This window comes from Drosophila mauritiana, chromosome 3R, assembly GCF_004382145.1.
Source record: "Drosophila mauritiana strain mau12 chromosome 3R, ASM438214v1, whole genome shotgun sequence".
Taxonomy (NCBI): domain Eukaryota; kingdom Metazoa; phylum Arthropoda; class Insecta; order Diptera; family Drosophilidae; genus Drosophila; species Drosophila mauritiana.
Genome location: NC_046670.1, coordinates 4,471,861 through 4,494,669, shown reverse-complemented (window position 1 = coordinate 4,494,669; position 22,809 = coordinate 4,471,861). Strand labels below are relative to the sequence as shown.

Here is a 22,809-nt window from a genome sequence, read left to right as displayed (position 1 = left end):
GTTTGATTTTCGCTGAATTTATCTGCGTCTCGGTGGCTCGGATGCGACGGCTGCTTCCTTCTGCACACGAAGGCAGATGCAGATGCCGATTCATTGCGCCTGCGATTATGGATTCGGTGTAGAAAAAATGCTCAAATAATGGCAGCCGCAAATATTCCCACGAATCTCCAGCCATGAGGCATCGCGCAGGCAGCAGTAGCTATCCACCATTGGATCACCGCCAATTGCTGGCGGTTCATGTAAAATTAACATTGGATTCTATTCAAAATCAGAAGTGATGGTCGTAATCACCATCCAGTGGCGCTTCTGCTGCTTAACGTGACTTTAATGGCGGGCTGATTCTGGCTCCTAACTGGTTAGTTCCTTTCATTAAAAGATATTGACAATGTTTTGTTGCTTGCCCCTTGCGAATGACATTGAGTCTGGCGCTCTTCTCATTAAAAATAGCAAATCGAGCTGCATGCAATCATAATGAATTGCCCAATAGATAACTAACAAACGATCTGAAAGCAATAAAATCATAAGTTGACGCACCAAAAAAACCTTGATTTTCCGTTTGGATTTAAGAATATTCCAATTAAAAAATATTTCAAATAAATCAAAAAATATTACCAGCTGGAAAGAGCTGTTAAAACTTTTATTCGATGCATACATTGAAAGAATGGAAACCTTTATTAGCCATAGAAATACGTATGTATCTGTATAAGTCAAGGACTTAACCTTTTGCAGGAAAAATCAAATCATTGCCACAACTATTTAATTTTGTAAGTCAAACAAGCACACACAAATCTTAACACTCCCTTAGTGAAACTGTGCACATTGGGCAACAACCTTAAAAGGTCGTTTTTCCCATTCTGTTGAAAAGTAATTCAGCAAATTCGGTCGGTATAAGTAGAGTCGAGAGCCCGGGCAAAGTGTCAAATCATTGTAGAAATATCTAAGAAGCCATCTAGCCTATATTTAACCCCAAACTATCCATCACAGAAGCATGGATGGTGGGCCCTCGTGCAATCGCGGCGTTGCCTTTGCCTTTTGTGAATTGAAAAACCATTTAACTCCCGTTAATTTTAACGCCCGTTTTCTATGCCAACCCAGTTAGATTGCCACACAGTCGCAGAGCCGAAAACAAAAGCGAGAAGCAGCCGAAATACGTAATGCAAGCGATAATTATTGCCTACAGGCCACCGAAAACCTCTCCGAACAACCAGCAAAAGACCCCAACCCCCACACCCAAAAGGAAAAAATAAAACACAGAAGCCTCCGTGGCCTAGTCGCGCAGCTGATTGAAAAGCGAAGAAGATTTGCATAGAAACGTGCGATTTTCGGCATGGCTGGGGGCCCCAATCGTCTCGGTCTCAGTCATGCTGGGCCACCAAAAGTATCTGCTGGATACTCTGGGTGATGCACTCACACATGGCTCTGTCAACGTGCCCGCCAGCCTGAGAACAATACTAGCTGCCATCAATTACTCATCCATTCATGCCGTCATTCATTCGGCATTCGGCTTTTGGCCAAAGACTCTGTTTCCTCGCGCGAATGCAGTAGCCACATTTTGTTGATTTAATTGTTAACCTTTTTTTGGGAAACTGTGATTTTTGGGCACGGCTTCTTTTATCTTTGTCTAATTTGCTCACATTTTTGGCCCTTTTCCAAGAGGAGGAGTCGCTGAAATGATGTTATATGCGACTGCTGAGGCTGCTTTTCAAAGTTTTTTTTTTGTCTAAACCCACATTTGTCAAGATCAATGCTGAAGATAGCCCCATGATTAATCTTCGCAAGCTATGTTATGCGTAGCTATGTTAAATGTTTTATGCAAAATAGAATTTATTAAACATAAGCTTTTATGTTCAGAATCCTTGAAAGGTTCTCAGACTTTCTTAATTTTTGTAGCACACCTTGAAATCAAGGAGATATGGAAATGATAATGCTTGGATATAAATTTACATTTATTTTTTAAACATTGAGAAATGCTCCACTTTCTCTTTAGAAGGTTTTATACATGATTTTGGTGCACCTAGAATGTTCTTTATTGGCTGATAGTCACTGGTCAATAAATGACATCAATTTATGTTTCTTTCAAAAAATATATAGTATAAGTATAAGACGTAATTCGTTAAAGCCGCAGATAAATCACTATTAATCAGACAATACAATAAGGTTAGTTAACTAACCTGTTGGGAAGAATAGAACTCCAATCTCGCCAGCATTAAGTGCATCATCCATCCGGAATGTTAGCCAAACCAGATAGGCGGGTGAAAAGTAATCGTAATGCCCAAAATCTCAAGTCCCGAGCTTGTCTGTGCTCTGGTGGCCAATTTATCGCCACTGACAACTGAACAAACGAAAGTGATATCTTAGCATTCGAACGTAGTGAACAATTGTGTGCTAATGACGAAAGACAAGCGGTTGGCCACCAGAGAAGCGAGCATGGGTACTTATTGCCTCGGTTGTGTCAAAGTGCCGGACTGGCTTATAATATGGTCACGGACTGCGGACCGAGGACTGCAGATGCAAATGACACAGAAAAAATTTGATATTTTTTATTGAGCATTTTACAAACGGCACAACAAACCGCAGGGCATGACCTCCGACCGTGCAGAGCCCCAGCCACGAAACCCGACGACGACAGAGTCTTCCAAAAGGAATCACGATGGGCCCAATCGTTTTTGTGCATTAAAATGCAGCCGAGATTTATGTAAGCCGCGGCCAAAGTTGCCCAGCTGGTAGCGCAGGAACCCCTCATTATCGATCGATATAGGCGGCCAGACGAGACAGTCGATGAGAGACTGACTGACTGACTGCCTGACTGAGTGGGGCCAGGAACCGCATATAATAACTTGATCACAGGAAAATCATTTATTGTGACACGATCGCCAATTGGGAGCCGATAAACCCAGTCTTGCAAGGAGATTCTCCCCCAATCGCCATTAACTTGTTGTCATGCTGTTTGATTGCCCAGCTTGTTTGCCTTTTCCCTCCGCTGATTAATATCTCTGTGGGACCTAATTGTGCCGAGATAAAATAAACACAGTTCCGCGAATTTCATGATTTTATTATTTGTGTGCTCGCTCGACTACTTCGGTATCATAATCTCTATGGGTAGAGCATTTCCTCATCCACTTTGCCGCCATTTGGGCTATGAAGTAAACACAAGATAAAAGCGAATTTCATGCGTTTGCGTATTTTATGACTCTATTAAGGGGTTTCACCACTCTAATGGTCCAAAAAGTGACCGGAATCTATAAACTGCGATCTAAAGATTGAAAACCCCGCTAGTATAAAAACAATTTTCCAGACTTTCCAAACATGAGTCATATTGACATTGTCATAGCACTCAAACGGAATTATTTGTTTTGGTCAGCTAGTAAATTTTGGGCTTCTTTCTTAGGTGTAAAGCTTTAAAATCGAGGGAGTGCATTCTTTATAATATGAATAATATCATGATTTCTAGTGTTAGGCAACGATAGAATATGAAAATCTGTAGCAGACGCACCCGCTGGCAGTTACTTTCCACCATGATACGTGGGTAAGAATCCGGTGGTCTGTGTGACCAATCGTTGATACCTGATGATTTCTTCCAGTGTGCATTATGTCGTTGACTCATGGGATATCCCTAGGATGGTTCTCGCCCACTCTGCCCACTCTCATCTCGGACAACAGTCCAATTGGCCATCCCATTGACATCAGCGAGGTGAAGTGGTATTTCAGCATAGTGAATTTAGGTGTAAATTTAACTTGCATCATTGAGATTTCCAGGATCGGTGCTGCTTTTGGAATTGGGTGTCTGATTTGTAATATGGTAATTTGCGTCCCGGTCTCGTATATCGGAATTAAGAAGTGCATGTACTTTGTGCCCCTACCAAATATCGTAAATATAACTTTGCCATGGCTTAACACGAGCATCCAAATGAACACTGCCATTTCTTACAGCTTAATTGGATCTTGATCTACTTCGCAAGCAAATCACTGTATTTTTATGTGTGCCGCGTCCTTTTGGGGTTTTCTGGTGGCACTTTGGTGGTTTGCTTTCCTGTATTTATCGCGGAAGTATCTGATAATAGGTAAGTCATTCCAAAGTAACTACTTGCCAAATCGGATAATATTCAGACTAGTTTAACCACAATTTTCATCAAGCGTTCGTGGAACTCTAGGCTCTTTTTTTATGATGACACTCTGTAGTGGCATCACAGTGGGATTTGTGTTGGTCTATTGCCTATCCTACCATGTGCTTCCGTGCGTCGTCGTTTTCCTGCCAATTCTATATTTGTGCCTCATCATTCCGCTTCCTGAGCCTCCACAGGACCTTCTGAAACGGGGTTATGAAGAAAAGGCCGAAAAGTCCTTTTGCTTTTACAAGAACTTATCGAAGGATCCAGCGCAACAGGCCGAAAATAAAGCTGAATTTGACATATTGCGGAATAAAGTTCTCGCCAGCGGCATAACCGAAAAGATTACTAGTGCTGATTTCTGTAAGTTTCAAATTGATAATATAATAAACACATTTAGGACATTTTTGTATTACTACTATCTTGTAGGCAGCGCACTTATTATATCAATACAAATGTATGGCCACTTTAACATTATTATTTAGTTACGTTGACACTTTGCTTCTTCAAAAAAAAATGTTTCACCTTACATTGACAAATTTGTATCTTCAATTCACTTTAGTTAACAAGGTCTCGGGAAAAGCATTTGGACTGATCGCCGTTTTGCTGCTCTCCAATCAGATGTCGGGCTCCTTTGCCATCTTCAACTATTCGTCGACCATCTTCGAGCAGCTCGGTAGCAGGATGGAGCCCAATCTATGTGGCATATTTCTGGGTGTTGTGCAGATTTTTGGTTTGATCAGCGCCGTTTTGCTGGTGGACCGCGTGGGTCGTCGGCTCCTTTTGATCCCATCGCTGGCCGGAATGGGTCTGGCTGAGCTGGGAGTGGGTCTGCTGAAGTCCTTTGCCTCGCAGGACTTTTTACACAACAATGGTTGGATTGCACTAACCCTAATGGGCATTGTGTCCTTCACGGCGTCAGCGGGCATAGTGGCTCTTACCTTTGTTATCATAGTTGAGCTTCTGCCCTTTAAGGTAAGCTCGGCTTCGTTTGTTTGCTAAATGATTTTACTTAAAACTCATGTCCTTGCAGATTCGCGCCCCTGGCATCTCCATCAGTATGTGCGGACTCAGTTTATCCGTATTCATTGCCCTCATCACTTATCCCGTCCTGATCAACGATTATGGAGTGCATGTCACAATGTTTGTGTCGGCGAGTTTCTGTCTACTAGGTTTGATAGTTCTGGGAATATTTTTGCCTGAGACCAGGGGCAAGAGCATTACCCAATAATGGGCTAATTAAGTAGAACCAGTACATATCGAATTCACGTAGTTTAGATAAGTGATAAAAAGCTAGGTTTGCGAAATCGATCCTAAGTGATAGCGATATACTTCTAGCAACAAGCCATAACAAATAAAAGCAAGCGTATTGCTAAGAGATAAACCATTGAAATAGGTTTCGATTTGGAATAAGATATTTATTAAAAAACTCTGGAATCTCTTGGAGTCATTTTCTGATAGATGTCTCAGTTTTATAATCTTCCTTTAGAGTAAAAAAAAGAGAAAATGTATAAAAATTCATAATAAATGTGTAAATGCAAATAGCTCAAATAAAATCCAAAGACTGTTTACAATGACTTCGTCAATCTTAAGTAAATATTGTCACCTTACTCATGCAAAGTTATGCAAATTTGCACAATCTTATTGCTGCTATCCAACAGTTCAACGGTGAGATTAGCCCGACTGCCAAGTGTTTTTTTTTTTTAACAAAATTTACAGACTTCCCCAGACCTCTTCAAATGGGAGCGTTTTGCATTAATCAGCGGTACTACGCTGCGACTACTTAATACTTATCTAATCTGCAACAATTTTACAGTCGTCATTATTGTTTACGATTGCCAGAAGATTGGGAAGTTGGCTTATCTGGCGTGATTTCCACTACATAAACTCTTGTCACTCAAATTAAGAACCCTCAGTTGGCACACGAGCGCCCAGTGGTTAATTCGGAATCCAAAACCGGACCAATTTCAGGAGTCCTAAATAAAATTAGGCAATATGACTTACGATTCAAGTCCATCGCAGAAGTTGAGTGTTTTTAGTGCGCGGTACCGATGGCAATTTATTGCCACCATGACTGGTGGGTGAAAATACAAGTCAAGGAACCACAGTAGAGCATTTAATAAAAGTTGACTAATCCCAGTGCATATTATGACGCTGACCCATGGAATTGCCGTGGGATGGCTGTCACCCTCTCTTCGACTGCTCGGATCCGACGAAAGCCCTCTGGGGGATCCCCTGACCATTACCCAGGCATCCTGGTAAGCTTGATACCCTGCCAGTGGAAATAATTTGGTTGAACGCATTGATGTTCTTAGGGTTGGATCACTTATCGGCCTAGGCTCACTGACCGGCAATATAATCTTCGGACTGCTACTCGATCGATTGGGCCGTAAAGTGTGCATGTATTTCCTGGCCATACCCAATATGGTAGATAAAGTTCACATGTTCTACAAGGGGTTTCCCAAGAGCTTGAGTCACTTCACCGCTTTCTTTTCCATTCGCTAGATCTACTGGATCCTTATCTATTCCGCCCAAGACGTTACGTATCTGTATGCTGGTCGATTCCTGGCGGGAATGTCCGGAGGTGGCTGCTACGTCGTCTTGCCTATATTCATAGCCGAAATAGCCGACAATAGGTAAGTCGCGTCATTATTCTAGTGACTGACAAGATTGCGGATTAAGGGTAATCTATTAATTATAGATTATTTCAAGTTTTACGTGCACTGATAATCTCAGACTACGTTCATATATTCAATAATATCGGCTCACGTTTGTCTACCTAATAACGATTAGATATAGGTCGGGGAATTATTGAATGATTGGAGTGAATTACTTGGAATTTAGCAAGTGGGAAAAGAAATCAATCTAAGGCATTTCTTTTCCTATTAACATTTATCTTGAGTATGGTTGCGAAAGGTCATTTGCAGATTTTAATAAATTTCGGCAGAAAAAATATATTAATAAAATTGACGGCAACGCAATGCTTATGTTCAATTTTAGTTTTATTTAATTTTTCAAATCATTTTGGCATCATTTTTGTCGATTGTCAATATTTAGTGGATATCTATCTATCCATATAATGGTTTCAGGTCGTAATAAGTAGTTTGAATTTAGGATGAATGAAGCCAAAAAGATTTATTGTCTTAATATAGACTTATTCTAATTTAATATAATTTTTTATACTAATTTTAGCGTTCGGGGAGCGTTATCGTCCATGGCCATGATGTACGTTAGCATCGGCATGATGGTTGGCTTTACATTGGCCTCGTATCTCTCGTACTATCTGATGCCGTGTATTATCGTTGCTCTGCCGGTGGTGTTTATGCTGGCAGTTATTGGCTTATCGGAGACACCACAATATTTGCTGAGACGAGGGCGCGATGACCAGGCCGAGAAGTCTTTCTACTTCTACAAGAATCTGACACCACCCACTTCCTCCGACAAGGAGGCTTCTCAGCATGACGCGGCTAAAATTGAGTTTGACACATTTCGGCTTCAGGTTCTCAGCGGCGGCGTCAGCGAGAGCATTTCTTGGCGAGATTTCAGTGAGTAATATACAAATTATCTTTACCTACGGTCTGATTAAATAATTGTCTTACCCTTGCAGTTAATGTGCCTACCCTAAAGATATTCGGCCTGATCTTTGTGCTGATCATCTGCAATCAGCTGTCAGGGAGCTTCGCCATCTTCAACTACACATCGCACATTTTTGCTGAGCTGGGCAACAATCTGGATCCGAACACCAGCACCATTGTGGTCGGAGCTGCCCAGCTGGTGGGAATCTTCAGTGCTGTCGCCCTAGTGGACAGACTGGGTCGTCGTGTTCTGCTCCTCACCTCGATGGGTGGAATGGGTTTGGGTGAGCTGTCCATTGCACTGCTGAAGTGCTTCGCTTCGGAGGAGTTTCTGAACCAGAATGGATGGCTTCCCCTGGTCATAATGTGCCTTGTGGGCTGCATTGCTTCACTAGGAGTAATAGCCCTGATCTTCATCATCATCATTGAGCTGCTCCCAGCTAAGGTGAGTGATTCCGAATCACTGAAAATCAAGTCCAATTTAATATTGAAAAATATTACTAATTGGAAACCAGACTTCTCAAGCTGTAGCTTCATCAATCTATCTTCTTTTCCCTACCAATTGCAGATCCGCTCCATTGGCACCTCCTTGAGCATGGCCACATTTAGCGGATTTATCTTCGTTTCTCTGAAGATCTACCCCACAATGATCTACGATCAGGGCCTGGCTGCCACCATGTTCATGTCGGCGGGCATGTGCCTCTTCGGATTCATTGTCTTGGGACTGTTTCTGCCGGAGACCAAAGGAAAGCTGATGACGCACTGATGACATCAACTTCGGGCCCAGCGGCCACTCCACTTGGCTGCTTTTGTTGGCGGTGTGGCCCATTGCATAAGCTGCGGGATCCCAAAAATGCTCCCATGTCAAGAGTACTCAGTCAATAGCTTGTAGCACAATGGCGGCATCGGCTCATTCTGAACTCTTGAACTTAATTCAATTTGTGAGCATTGCGGTTTTCTTTCGGATTTCTGTACATAGAAATTTAATTTAATAATTTTGCTGGGAGAAAGTCTCGGGTCTGTGATCTTGTGATTGATAAGCGCGAAAATTGTAAATGAATAGGCTTAAGTCACCCATAGCTTTTACTTAAATAAATTTGTATTAGATTTAAAAACAATCGAGATTTGTGCTATTATATAGAGCGAGCAATTTTAAATAGTTATTATTTATATACCGAAATGGTAAGTTTATGCAGCTAATAATTGTTTAAGGAAATTAAATTGGATGTATTTTCCCTTTCTTCCCTACTCTCGGTGGTTTTTCCATATCGATTCCTGCTATCAGACAGTTTTGTTCGCCACCTAAGTGGGCTATATTTCGCGGTGATAAGCCTGCGATGCAACAAGAAAACTCTTTTTCCTAGCCGCTTTCCTGCGATAAATCCGCAATGCAAAATTAATGAACTCGCATAAGCCTAGAAGATAAAGCCAGCTGGGGCAAAAAGCCAGGCAGCCGAAAGATCCAAAGAGCCAAACAATGACTCATAAATTCAACACAATAAAAATTATTTATTTTGCTTCTACGACGGGCACTTTTCGAGCTCTGCAAATGCAGTTTCAGTGCAAATTAAGCGCCGCACAGTGAGGAGAGGAGAAAAGAAAATTTGATCTCTATGACAGGACACACAAATCTCGCTCAGATCTCCAGAGACGATGCCAGCTCAAACAAAGCCCAGATGGAGTTGGAGCTGGAGCTGGAGCTGCAGTCGAAAAACCCACAGAGCCACAAATCTAATGCTCACATTTTTAGTGGAGGGAGTTTCTTATTTCGGGAGTCCATCCACAATCGCATCCACTTACCCGCCGACGTTGCATCAAAATGCAGTTTCATAATTTTCACACGTTTTTCTGTCACTCACTGGAAATGGGATCTAGTCGGTCTGCTGACAGGCGGAAATTTGTAACAACTTCAACTTAGCTGCACTTATTGCAGTTGGGCTAAGTGCAAATGTGGCGGCAGACCGCAATTAGCCGCTGCTGATTAAGTTGATAATCAGCTGGGTTGGGATGGGATGGGATGGGTCAGCACTGGATGAGTTGTCGGAAGTCTGTGGTATGGTAGCATATACCCCAGTGTGTGGGCCATGGAACTGTTGCAACCAACCACTCCCGCCGAATCGAAAGAGGCCGAAAAGTTGGACAAACAATCGCGACTAATGCCAGCAATTGCTCATTGTTGCGATTACGAGCGTTTGATTTGTGGCAACACGGATGCCAATTGTTTGGCTTTGATCGGCTGCAATCGGCTGAAAGAAAGCCGGGTGGGCAATCCACATCCATTGTCTGCCCTGCATGACCATTAACACGCAATTTTCCATTTGACCGAAATGTCAGTCTATCTTGTTGCTGTTCCACAGTAGCAACTCCAATTTCGGCCTCCATAACTCACAATTAGCGCCGAGTGCCACTCACCTAGTGATCTCCATTGATAACCAAACCGGGATGACAACGTCGCAATTGCGGGTGAAATTATTTCTCGATTTATTTATTGTGTCTTTGCGAAAATATTGAATTCATTATTGTTTGGCCGCTGAGTTGCTATTGTGCGCTTGGGCAGTCGATTTGGTAATTGTGAAAAATTGGCTTAAATGTTTATATGCTCTAATTTTGTGAATGGAGATTGGGGCTAACCGAATTCCGCATTTCTTTTGATCACGAAACTTATACAATCGCTGGGCTTCAATGATTAGGTTCTTTTTCGAAGAGTTTACATAATAACAGATTCCGCTGCTCATTGTCCTATAAAAAACTAAAATAGTTTGGACCAAAGTTGACTGAACTTTAGCCAAAATAAAATACAAAAACAGCATTTGCATTTTAGACGTAGAAATACGACGAAAATACTTAAATATGCATATACACATTGGCATACTTCCAAAAAACCTGACTTGTCGTGTGAAAACTTTATGGTAAATAAGGCGGCGGATGAAAAACATCTCTGATAGTGTGGCTGTCAGCAGAAGTTATCTAAAAACAGCTGAAAACACCTCACACTCATATATTAGCCATGATTAATTGAAAGGTCAGAGGTGGTTAGGTCAAGTGAAGTGCGTGAAGCCTAGGTATAATATATAGAGACATCAAGACATCAAATCCAAAGAGCTGCATTCAAATTACTTGTGACTTTTTGGAAGGTATTCCCAGTAAATCAAAGAGACCTTGTCCAACAAAAGGAATTGCCAAAGGATCGGGCATTAAATAGCAATTTATAAAAGCTAGAAAAATTAATTAAGCACCACACAAATTAGGTACAACAACATATTTAATTTGCGCTTCCTGTCAGTGGAGCATTTATTAACCGTCTGCCAATAAAATAATTAATAAGAGTACCTTTGTCCCGCCAACATCGACTTCAGCATCTTAAAAAGGTCATTAAATCATCCTCAACTGACGCGTTGCCAAGACAAAGCCATCATTATTTCAGAAGTGCTGGCCTGGCCTTTAAACATGAATTATAAATTTATGTTAGAACATTAATTTAATGCCACCGCCACTTGGACGAAAGTTTCGCCACATCTAAGATTTATGAAATCCAACGAGACCTGTTATAAAATTAGCCACGATCAGCAGCTTAAAGAATGGTCAAGTGTGAGGATAGGATGCGAGGGCAAAAACACCATTTGGCCAAAACCATTTGGGTCCGGACGAAGAAGGGGAGACCTTTCTATTTTCTATAATGCTAATTTATGTTAGCCGGGACAGCTTTATTTCTATAATTATTATGTAAGATCGTGCAGTCACCAATACACGTATCAGAAGAAGAAAACCTATTAATTAGAAATGATCAAAAAAGACGGAACATGACGCAACTTTGCAGAATCGAAACTATTATAAACTTCTGACCCAATAGGTTCGAGCTTTGGATGTGGCTAATTCTTGTTGGCAAGGTAAAAGTGAAGTAGAATTATAAGTTTTAGGTGCTAACTGATTGATTATAGCATTTTAAGAACGTAGGTGGTGAAAGTACCAAACGAGAGTTAAAAGAAAGTGAGTTTTAGCTAGATTCTGGGAACTTTCAGCTACTTTCGATATAAAGGCAAATAAACGAGTTGCAAGCATCTTTACAAGGCACAAGAAGGGTTCCAAGGCATCGTTACCTCGGACTGAAGCAATTATGTTGAGTGCAGCAGTGGCGTTGCAAGTGTGCCTGCCGTCGACAGTGGCAAGTTGTTGTAAATTTGGTTATAAAACAAACACAAATGACATTATTCGCACGAAGACAGGACGGCAAGTTGGCCGAGCTGCCGTTGCAGCTGTTGCAGCACGACTTTCTTTGGATCTTCGCAGCAACTGCCACAACTGCCACAACTGCAACTGCAACGGCAACAATCAATTCGACAGCAACGCCGACGACATTTGCGCAGGCGCAGGCGCCTTTGTTGCGCTTCAGCTCCAACTTCCGGAAATCACGCTGCTTGTTGTAATAATGTTTTAGCTTTTCTCGGCTCTCAGCCTCTTTTTACCTACGGTTTTGGCCAAGGAATGGGTCAGGTCGGATGGGTAAACGAAATGTGCACGCGAGCGAAATTACAAAATGCGCTCAGTTAACGTAAAATTTGTTTGGCCAAAGTTGTTAAATTTTTTCAATTATGCAAAAATAAAATTTTAACACAATCTTGTGGTGGCGGTGGGTGAAATGAAGACATGAAGGCAAAGGCACGAAGCCAAGAGCCGAAACTAGTTGCTAGTTGTTACAACCCATCGAAATGGGTTATGAAACTGGGCAGGCATTCACCTCCTCTAAAGGGCAAAATTTGGCATCGGTTGAGAGGTAACGGGGAAGCCCCAGATCACTGGCCACATCTAGAAAAGAAATTTATTGGTATAGTTCACGGGCTAAAAGAAAGCCATAACGAAAATAAGAATTTATACAATTAAAAACTTATAGCAACCATTTCCAAGTAAAACATTGTAATATAACAAGCTAGTTTTTTTACGCAAAGAATTAATAACTATGCCTCAAAAGAAGAGCTTAACAAATTGGGAAAATTGTCCAGTCATCTCTGGTCAGCAAATATCTCACTTAATGATTTAGTCAATGAAGATTCCCAGAACATGTCTCAGATTTATCAGATTTTAATACCCCAAATAAAGTAAGAATGTAGCAAAATAACGTAGAAAAGCTAATACGAATTTAATTGATCGCCGACTACCGAATCTACGCCAAATTGACACCTTGATTCATCCTCAGACCTGGCCGCTCCCCAAGTAGGTGGCTAATGTCAGACAATCGTTTGGCCCTTCCTCGGCACTTAATTCTTTTGATTTATATGTACGAACGAGCTAGAAGAGCAACCGAAATGGCCTTCCCAAGTGGCAATCAATTCTGGCCGAGCTGTGCGACTCCAGAGCCGGGTATTCACAGCCCGGGGGCATGGAACACTCTGCACGTGTTGACTCCCAGTTGAAGTCGATGATTTAGCTCGCCTCGTTACCTCAACGCCATTTGACCCCGCAGCAATTGTGGTAGCCACGATTCGTCGGCGGTCTACCAGACTGCCACTCGGTGGCAGTGATGACAAAGGTACTTTTGGTCTGCAAAAAAATATCAGAATTATAACTAAAATCCAAATTGAAGAAGGAAGCTCCATTTGATTAAAATCAACTTGTCGGGCCAATATCCAAGTGTTTGGAGAACCTTTCTTGTACGATAAGATAATAAGAGACAGTCGAAACTAGCACAGTACTCCATTATATATATATTATTTCTTTATTTGAATTCCTATGTAAGATATTTGTATTTTATTTATTTAGTATTTAAAATTTAAATATTTATAATTTAGTGTTAAATGACTTTATTGAATCAAAACTTCTATAGTGATCAAAATCGAAAGTCTTGTCTATAACCATTGCTTTTACCCATATCCTTTAGCGCCTACCAATATAATATATTGTTTAAATGTGTATTGGCAATGTAAATTATTGGTATGTTGGCTTATTTTTAACAATGAAGTACCAATATTTGTGGCCAGCCACTTCGCATCACTGTTAACAGTCGAGGGCCTATTCATTTCTTTGGTTATCAGAAAGGCAGCGATCGCAGCAATATGTTTTCTATATGCCTCATTTCTGCACAAATCGCTTGACCTTAAGCGTTGCTGTAATTTATTTGTCGTTGTCGCAATTTCCCACACACACAACTCGACCCGATGATTTTCCCGCTCGGGTTTTGTTTCATTTTCTCTAGAAGCTGCAAACCGTATTACGTTGGCTTTAGCAGTTTAGCTTTGTATCTTGTAGCTTATTTTTCTCCTTTTGGGCCTGGGTTCATTCGGTTAGTGAGGTTGCGCATTTGTAGGTTATTGTGCCTGCCCTGGCATCTGGAGGTTATGTAATGTCTCCGCCGCTGCCATTGTTGTGTTCGCCCGAGCTTTAGGTTTTCCTCAGCTCCAGGGTGAGGTGGCCTTATCAGTTGCGGAGCGTCAAACAGTGGGGGCATTTACAATTTACAACTCTGATTGTATAACCGAGCATTTGCAGTTGCCTTTTAATTGATTTTGGCCAGCTGATTGAAAGCGTTTTGCGGAAATCAAATCTATTTGCCAAACTTGCCGACGAAGTTCTGCAATTTGACTTCCTGAAGTCAAGCCAAAAAGCGCGATATTATTATTATTATTTAGAAATTAGCAAGTAGTAAGTGCCCGTTTATGCAACCATATACTATGCCTTCCCCTTTTTAGTGTCCATATAATCAAATTAAAGCCTCAATTTCCCTAGCATGCATGGGCGCACAGTCGACTGCATCATGTATAACACTTCCTGACTAATGAACCTCCAGGCCCGGCAGTTTGGCACGGATTCGGTTCCAGTTTTTGGGGGAGACATCTTCATTAGGCACTGAGTGATACCCACAGTCCGAGGGTGCGGATGAGGGCCAGGTAAGTTAGGGACGCGCTGCCCGAGGTGTGAAAATAGGAAAATGCGCTAAAGAGTCTTCCATTCGACTCCTCTTGGCTGCCTTGCATTTCGTTGAGGCCGCCCATTTAAGTGTCCAATAATTCAATCACATCAAACGTCATGTTGATTGCCGTTAAAGAGTTTCAATTACACCAATTTCCAAAGACGTTGGGAAAGTTGGGCTTATCACGAGAAATGCAGGGAAAACAACAAAGATGGAAAGGAAAAGTAAAGACGGTTTTCCAAGCAAGTAGGCGAGGTTTTTTCAGTCCAGTTCAATTCAACCGAGGATAGCCCATATTATTTTATTCTATACCGTCGGTTGAGCAGCAAGCAACGTTTGGAATTCAAAATTTCCACATAAAAGCACATAGGATACAAGTTTAGTTAAAGATTTGGCACATTAAAATTTTTTGCTAATGGATATTTCCAAGGCCGAGAGTCAAATACCCGCGGGAGAGCGTCGATCTGCGAGTCCTGATTATCTGAGAACCCTGCTGCAGGACATCCTGTGCTTCCTGGTCCTGCTCTCGGTGGCCTTGCTAATTGTGGCTGGCATTTTGTTTGTGGTGGAGGACGTAAGCCGGCTCCAGCAGCAGCACCAACACCAGCAGTACCACCACCACCACCATCGCCACATGCGTCCGGATCTGATAGCCAATGACCTAAAAGGATCGCCGATCGAGGAGGCACCGAGGGAGCAAGGTCAAGTCTTCCGACCGCACACATGGATTCGATTCTTTAACTGCAGGAACAAGGTACCACAGCAGCAGCAGGAAGAAGTTGAAAGGGAGGCGGTCCAGTTTGGCCCACCAAAGGACGATCATGCTCAGCAGATCCCATTAGATGCCGTTCCAACTTATCAACCTGCCATAGAACATTTACCGCTGCGCTCTGGCGGAGATTACATAGATGAAGCGATCAACAAAAACCCGAATCCGGAACTCCACCATTTTCTGCCCAGTAAGAGCCAAATTATTTGTTATCAATCAATCGCAACCATGATTCCTTGCTTTTCCAGATAATATTATGATCTAAAGGAATATGTCGAAAATGCTGTTTGAATGTCCAAATTGACCGCTTTGCAGCTCCGGACTATCGGGTTTCTCCTGGTAGATTTGTCAATTGATGTTTAGCATAGCCTTTAGTGGGCCATCAAGAACTAGGACATTTCCAAGACGAATGTTTTCGCAGATAACATAATATGCTGAATTGTGCAATAAATAAAAGAACAGCTATGTTAATTTGTTTGTTGGTCCTAGCGGGTAATATTCTAGTATACCCAGAGAATTCTTCCCATTTAACAGGAAACTTGTATAGATAGCAACCAATTAAAGTAAGCCCATTTAAAGAGTCCAAATTGTTATACAATCTATTTCACACAGTTAAATAGATACTTCCTTATATCTAAGTCTATGGTAATGATGGTACTTCAAGCTTGTTAATGATTTCAAGTATGCCAGAGTCGCGGAACCTTTCAATTATTTGCAAGAACTTTAACTGATCCACGACTCTTCAATGGCACACCGAATACTGGGCCCGAGTCATAACGAGCCACCGACAACAATCTGGGATCTCACAAGTTGTAGATCGACGTGGAAGTGTTGGCTCGATAGGCATCTCGCAGATGCAAAGTCAAAACAAAGCCCAAACCAAACAAACAAACGCAAAACAAAGCCGCAGACAGAAGCTGCGCATGCCCATGATGGGTTAATTGAGGTATTGAAAGCCGCGCAGACGCGACGGCAGACCAAACCAAATGAAATGAAGTGTCTAATGTTTGCATTATCGCGTTCCAAGCGAACAATTGCAGTGACTTCTCGAAGGGCAAGTCCGTGGACGGGGTGTGGATTGGGCTGGAATCCATGCCCGGGGTCGTTGGAGGTCGGAACGGGCCGTGTTCTAGCCAACATGGCTGATAAGTGCAGCTGTATAATTGCCGGGAAGATAAGTTTGGAACATTTGCATAGAACTTCAGCAGCTGGTTAGGAAAACAATTGCACTAACAGCGGAATAAAAGAATATATTTTCGGGCATTTGTTTTGCCATTGGCATGTGGGCGTGGGGTCTTTTATCTTTTTTAATAAAATTTAATTAAAATAATCGGTTCTTAGTCGGTTAAGATCCGGCAAAAAGCTCTCACAGCTAGCTCCTGGGAAATCCATATTTATAGAGAGTGATTTCAAAACACTTCTGGGCCAGAGACTCCGAGAATAAAAGGCTTCGAGCTTCAAGCCCTAATGGCGGCACAACACGAACGGAACGTGCAACTCTGGGACTTCGGGCAACTGGCAGATGTTCTTATCTACGATTTGCTGAATATTTATGAAGCTTTGTTAATTAGGCAGATGACTGGGCCAAGACAAAGTGACACTATTACAATATGCATGCCAGCAAATTTACAGTTCGGCCAAAAGTCTTCCGACGCTGGGAAAGTTCCGCCGAGTTTCGGCCAAACGTGTTCTGCGCCTAGAACCGAAACAAGTTTGTTGTCCAAGTCTTTTGTATTGAATCTCTCGCTTGCTTGCGTGTTTGATATTTTCATTTACTCCTATAAATTGCATAATCTTCAATGACTTAAGGGGTATTTATTTAGCGATGTTTTTGTTCATCCATCTATTGTCTTGTGCTGCGTTCCGTCAGTGACACAGATTTATTTATAACTTATTTTCTGTCAGCGACTGAAGCCGGTTTCTGGGCCGAAGAAATGGGCTAGTCTACTAAAGAGTTGGACCTGTTGGTTGATATTGTTCTTCTGCAGGTGATATAATGCCCAAATTGATCGCTACTTTGATGTCTTTTAGAAGACATTACCTCTAGTCAACGCAATTAATTTGAATAATTTATTTGGAGCATGACCAATTTAATTGAGTAGATTAAAGATAATTGCTAAGACCAAACATAATTTCTTATGGATACCTACTTTTAGGCCCCATGCTGGGCCACCTGAAAGGGGAAACCTAAACGCACCCATTGACCACGAACAAAAGACAAAACTGTCTGCCTTATACAAATCACCAATTGCGGAGGAATATATAAATGGATGGATAGTCGGTTGAAATCGATGTTAACGGGTACACGTGTACTCCTCGACTTTGGACTCTCTCTCTATGGGCTGCTTTTCTTGGTATGACTCGTTGGCAATTAAATAAAACATGCCGCATCAGTTGGAGCCGAGTTTTGCAATAGATACTCTACCCCTGCTGCCTTCCCGAATTCAGCTTATATAACCATATGTAAATTATGCCAGCAAATGAAGAAGAAATATGGTTGGGATCATGCGCTTTAGAGAGAAACACACCTCAAAAACGAGCTCCCAGAAAAAAAGGGAACTGCCAGCCAGGTCCGGGCTACTGTCCATCTCAGGCCAAGTCAAATGCAGAGGAGTTGGCCCCGGACCCCAAAAACGAGGACCATGCCCAACAATAGCCGGACTGCAATTGAAGCGCAGCCATTGACAAGATAATTTCCTGGGGGTGCTGCATGCAATGCAGTAAATCCTACATTTATACCCTCGCTAAGGGTATAAGACCATAGGTACTTCCTTTCAAAAGTATTTCATAAATGTTACGTTCTAACAAAAATAATAAGCTATTGTTAAGATACCGAAGAGGTGGTCAAATGTGAGAAACTGAAAAATTATTTATCGATCTTTTAAGATGTGCAATGAATTCTAAAAACGTAATTAAGTGGCAAATCATAATATACCTTTATAATTCTTATGAGTTAGGGTAACACCGTTTCGTCACAGGCATTTTCCTTTATAAATTTCCTTCCTCCTCCCAGCAGTTCGTCTTCGTTTTACAAATTGAACAATGCAAGAAAAAGGAAAGAAAAACTTTGGCCACGACTCAGCCGGCAGAAACGAACAGAAATTGGCTAGTTTCGCAGACCGCGTTAAGTTGACTGACTACCAATTGTTGGTGCCACGATGCCTGGGCTACTATGCGAATAATTTCAAACACAAACTGCCGCCAACAGCCAAGAAGGTTCATAATTATTGGACAACTGAGCGGCTGCCGGTGGGTTGTGGCTTCTTGAAATGTTGCAACTTGCTACCGTTTGAACGATGACTACAGGAACTGAACGGCCACGTCGTCGTTTTGGAGCAAGAGTGCAAAGTGACGGGTTAAATAGGATTTGACTACTTGAGAAAGGGTTCGAGGAGCCCGGCCAATTGTTTCGTTTACGAAGATTTACTACGTTCAAATTAGCCATTGGGCCTAACATCACATAGCTGATTCTGGAGTGGTTCATGTGAAAAAGTGTCCAGACTCCAAGCTAAAAGCTACCTTTTAATGGTAATAAACTCCCAAAAAGCAAAAGATTGTTTTAATTGACAGACCAGAAGAAACCCCCATAACAAATTGACCTAATTGATTGATCTTGAGTATAATTATTCTCATCGCCCAATGGGATTAATTGATTTTGGCTCTGGGTATTTCCGTGAATCTGTGATTTATTGTGTCGATTATGCATTGGCCTTTAATGGATATGTTTTTAATTATTTAAGTGTATTTGATTTGGACCAAAAATAATACAAAAAAATACTACGAATGCACAGAATATCTGTGTGATGCTCTATTGTAAGATAACTTATCTATAACCTTTTTTTAGCTACGTTATTTGCACAACAAGTTCACCGCAAAGCACCAACTCTTCAAAATATTTGTGCACTACAGAAAATTGGTCGAAAGTTGACCACAAAATTAACTCTTAAGGGCAGCCACCGAAACACCATCACCTTCGCTTGGCCCAAGCGCTTCCAACACCCAATTTGTCTGGCTTTTCGGTGGGGGGAACAATGACAATAACCGCATCGTGAATATGTTCGAGTGTGGATATGAATAAACATGGTGGCCCGCGAGTAATGTGAGACTTGCATAACCTCATTTGGCGGCTTATGGGCTCGCGTGCTCCCGTGCGCCAGGCTTATATATTTTCTTGAAGTCGGCGTGATATCGTGTACGCAGATATAACAGTGCAGATAGATAGGAAGGTAGTCCGCAAGTGTACCGCGGATCGGAATGGAAGCGTGCGCGCTCCTCTCTAAGACAGAAAAATGACGGGCCATAACCGATCCATCCAGCCCATCCATCCATCCAGTCAACATCATTTCGGTTGACTGCTGAGCGAGTAAACTTTTATGACAACCACTGACCTTTTTGGGAAAAAGACTTGACAGGAAATCGCTGTGGAGTGGCCAGGAAATGATTAATGGCTCTATTGATGCATTCAGAGACCGTCCGAAATATGCCCAACGAGTGCGGATTAATCTATAGAAGGCTGTTTGCATTCAAAGCTGAAGGTTTATCCACAGTATTCACACCTTGCACAACCCACAAATCAAACTGGGAAAACTCCCAAATTATAAGATGAGGCAATGGAACTATAATTCTTCCCCCGAATTATTACAACTGCCACTGAAAGAGCAGGGCGTCGACAAAAGCCAAGAGTTGAAGCAATCCAGCTTGGCTCAATCCAAGATAGATCCCAGCAAAGTAAGCAACGTTTGCTGCAATTATGGATCAATTATATGAAGTTGGATACTGGGAAGCAGCGCCTTCAGTTTTGGAATTTCGCCAATGCAAGGCTCACGATTTTTTATTTTTTGGCAGCCACCAATTGTTGGCAATTCGAATTGTTTTTTGTTAACATGCAAAATTTAAGTTACTTCAAATTTTATCTGCAACTCGAATACCTAACAAAACATTTACATTTCATCCCGCTTGGCTAGCTCCTCCACAAGCTTGGCACTTTGGGCCTTGATTTGTTTGCGGTTGGGTACATTGGCCATGGTCTTGTTCTCCTGCAGGATGTCATCCTCGGGAGCATTTGGAGCCTGCTCTTCATTGTCCACGGGCTCGTACATATCTAGGCTGGCCAGGAAGTCGGCATGGTATTCCTCGACATTTCGTTTGATGGTCGCCGGTTTGAGCTCAACTGCATAGGCCTTCATCAGCTTGTAGATCTTACGCTTCACCATATGCATTATGTTATCAACTGTGGGCAGAGTGGGTTAGATTAATGGATACTTTTTAATTGTGGACGTCGCTCAACTATTCTCCTCGAAAATCTCTGGGGCAGCGGCTCTCATGTTCAGCATTTCGAATTTAAGCAACGGCAGCTTCAAGTACGAGTTTGGATACTGGGCACGCAGTAATTTGGGCTGGCGATCAATGTGACGAAGGATCTCCAAAAGATTCCAAATGCTTACTCTGAAATCAAGATGATTATACTTTGAGCACTCGTTTTAAATAACTAGGGCAAATGCCTGCTTATTTTATAAGAACTAAAAAAGCTACTTACCTTAACAAAACATATGCATCAGCTCTGTTCTTAAGATGTTGCAAAGTATCTTGTTCAAATTGGATGTCATTTTGGAGCGTTTTCTTTAGGTCCTTAATGCGCTCCAAGCGACTAAAAACAAGGTTAGAATGGTTAGAAAATTGTTAATGAATGAGTTTTTTATACCTACTTAATCTCTTCCTCTGAGAGATTGTTGATCAGCACCCCTTTCAAGACACTGGCGCACTTCATCTTGGTTTCCAGCATTTCATGAGCCAACATGTCATTGACAATCATACGATGCAGTTTATCATTGTTGTCCACCTGGCTCTTCATTCTGGAATTACATGGTTATAGATGGCATTCTCATAGAAATACAATACACTACAATTACACACCGTGGATAAATTTCCTTGGCCTGCGAACAGAGTGTTACAAACTTCACCTCCTTGATTGTTTTTTCCACAGCCTTAAGCTCCAGTTTTAGAATCATCATGCTCTGAGTTTCCCGAACATATCGCTTCAGATTCGTCGTAGGAGCCGCCTCCTTGGGCTTGTTGAAATTAGCAATCGATGTACCTGCCGGCTTCTTCAAAGCGGACAGCATTTGCAATTTATGTTGCAGGTTTTTCCGGGATTTCTCCTCCATGTTTCGGAACTCATCGTTCAACTCCTTGAACTTCGCAATCGCCGGCATGCCCAGGAAGAGGATATGTTTAATGAAGTTTGATTGATCGTCCATGTCACTGCTAAGGGAGCGCAAGATGGGTTCATAGAAGATCTCGTCATGAACGAGCACCTGTATCATCTTTTTATAAGTATTGTTGATCGTCTTGATCGCCTTTAGGCGCACATTCGAATTTTCAATCTTCTTTAGAAAAACTCGTGACTTCAGCTCCTCGTCGAGAATAAATTCGTTCTGGTACTTGATGCGATTCTGCAAAAGTGCTCTACGCAGCTATCACAACCAGATTTAGGGTTAAAATTAATGTAAAATTAGCAAGTAATAAAAATTATATTCTAATTATACCAACCAGCTGTTCCTTGTAATGCTGCTTCAACTGATCTAAGCGAAACTCCAAACGATCCCGCTCCTTTCTCATCACAAAAGTTCGCTGATTGATGTTGTCCACGACCAAGTGAATTGGCATCTTCTGGTACAGTCTCTGCAGCGGCTTATGGTTGATGAGAAAGTTACGGATCTTATGGGTATTGTCATTGATCAGGATATTCTGCAATTTTGTGCGACCATCGCGGCATTGCAACTTTAAGCGCTTGTTCTCTCGAAAGTACCGCTGGCGATTGGCCTTCGACTCATGATTCTTGAACACCAAACGACGCGCTGTTCAGTATGTATTTGTATCTTTAAAGAGCTAGATCTACGCCAGAAAGATACATCTTACTCAACAAGTCGGTCATTCCCTTGAACTGCTCGGTTAGGGAATTGGGGGTCCACCGCTCATCAACCATCACATGCTGATGCACGTACGACATGCCAAAGAATCCATGAAATCTCAAGGAGCGCGGATGCACGGGCTTGGGGGCCAGGACATCCTTCTCCCGGTTCTTGTCCCGACGCGGTATATAGGCCATGCCTCTCTGGCGCAAAGTACACGGCGACATGTTGAGTGGTCAAGTAGCTTTGGGGGCACTTCGCTAAAAAGATGATTTGATGGAGCTTATTGCACCTTCGATTCTCGTGTGGATGTGATCAATTGAAGAAAACTATATGCTTGACACTATCATAGACGCCGACTCCAAAGAATAATACAAAATGAACGAAATATGTTTTTGTTTTACACATTTATTTTGCACTAACATTTCATTTCTGTTTTGTTTTAGAGTTGGGTTTGTTTCAACATAATTTGTAATAATACACAATATATTTTACTCCTATTTAATGAGAATGTGTGCATATTACATACTCGAGTAGTTTGCATTTC

General features: G+C 41.9%; 4 protein-coding genes across 8 annotated transcripts; 3 read left to right on the top strand and 1 right to left on the bottom strand.

Moving 5' to 3' along the window:
- Positions 1–3,351: 3,351 nt before the first annotated feature.
- On the top strand, positions 3,352–5,667 carry LOC117143614 (facilitated trehalose transporter Tret1-2 homolog). Of its 5 annotated transcripts, none has more exons than XM_033308370.1 (7): positions 3,352–3,522; positions 3,582–3,691; positions 3,757–3,868; positions 3,931–4,061; positions 4,135–4,469; positions 4,669–5,081; positions 5,140–5,667. In XM_033308370.1, exons 3-7 carry the CDS (start codon positions 3,797–3,799, stop codon positions 5,335–5,337), a joined length of 1,149 nt encoding a protein of 382 aa, XP_033164261.1. In that variant the 5' UTR covers positions 3,352–3,522; positions 3,582–3,691; positions 3,757–3,796; the 3' UTR covers positions 5,338–5,667. The 5 variants fall into 5 exon arrangements, with proteins under 5 accessions (XP_033164261.1, XP_033164259.1, XP_033164258.1 ...); XM_033308368.1 differs by having other exon boundaries at positions 3,582–3,699; XM_033308367.1 differs by having other exon boundaries at positions 3,582–3,868.
- A 369-nt stretch (positions 5,668–6,036) lies between these two features.
- Positions 6,037–8,786, top strand: LOC117143739 (facilitated trehalose transporter Tret1). Its single transcript, XM_033308549.1, has 7 exons — positions 6,037–6,183; positions 6,247–6,364; positions 6,422–6,533; positions 6,612–6,742; positions 7,299–7,651; positions 7,714–8,126; positions 8,250–8,786. Exons 1-7 carry the CDS (start codon positions 6,102–6,104, stop codon positions 8,445–8,447), a joined length of 1,407 nt encoding a protein of 468 aa, XP_033164440.1. The 5' UTR covers positions 6,037–6,101; the 3' UTR covers positions 8,448–8,786.
- Positions 8,787–14,884: 6,098 nt separating this feature from the next.
- On the top strand, positions 14,885–15,822 carry LOC117143772. The gene is made up of 2 exons (XM_033308601.1): positions 14,885–15,541; positions 15,600–15,822. The coding sequence occupies exons 1-2, from the start codon at positions 14,998–15,000 to the stop codon at positions 15,614–15,616; spliced, it is 561 nt and encodes a 186-aa protein (XP_033164492.1). The 5' UTR covers positions 14,885–14,997; the 3' UTR covers positions 15,617–15,822.
- A 4,384-nt stretch (positions 15,823–20,206) lies between these two features.
- Positions 20,207–22,613, bottom strand: LOC117142653. The gene is made up of 7 exons (XM_033306777.1): positions 22,270–22,613; positions 21,901–22,208; positions 21,265–21,824; positions 21,057–21,203; positions 20,888–20,998; positions 20,639–20,796; positions 20,207–20,581 (listed from the first exon to the last, which is right to left on the bottom strand). The coding sequence occupies exons 1-7, from the start codon at positions 22,487–22,489 to the stop codon at positions 20,292–20,294; spliced, it is 1,794 nt and encodes a 597-aa protein (XP_033162668.1). The 5' UTR covers positions 22,490–22,613; the 3' UTR covers positions 20,207–20,291.
- Between the last annotated feature and the right edge of the window lie 196 nt (positions 22,614–22,809).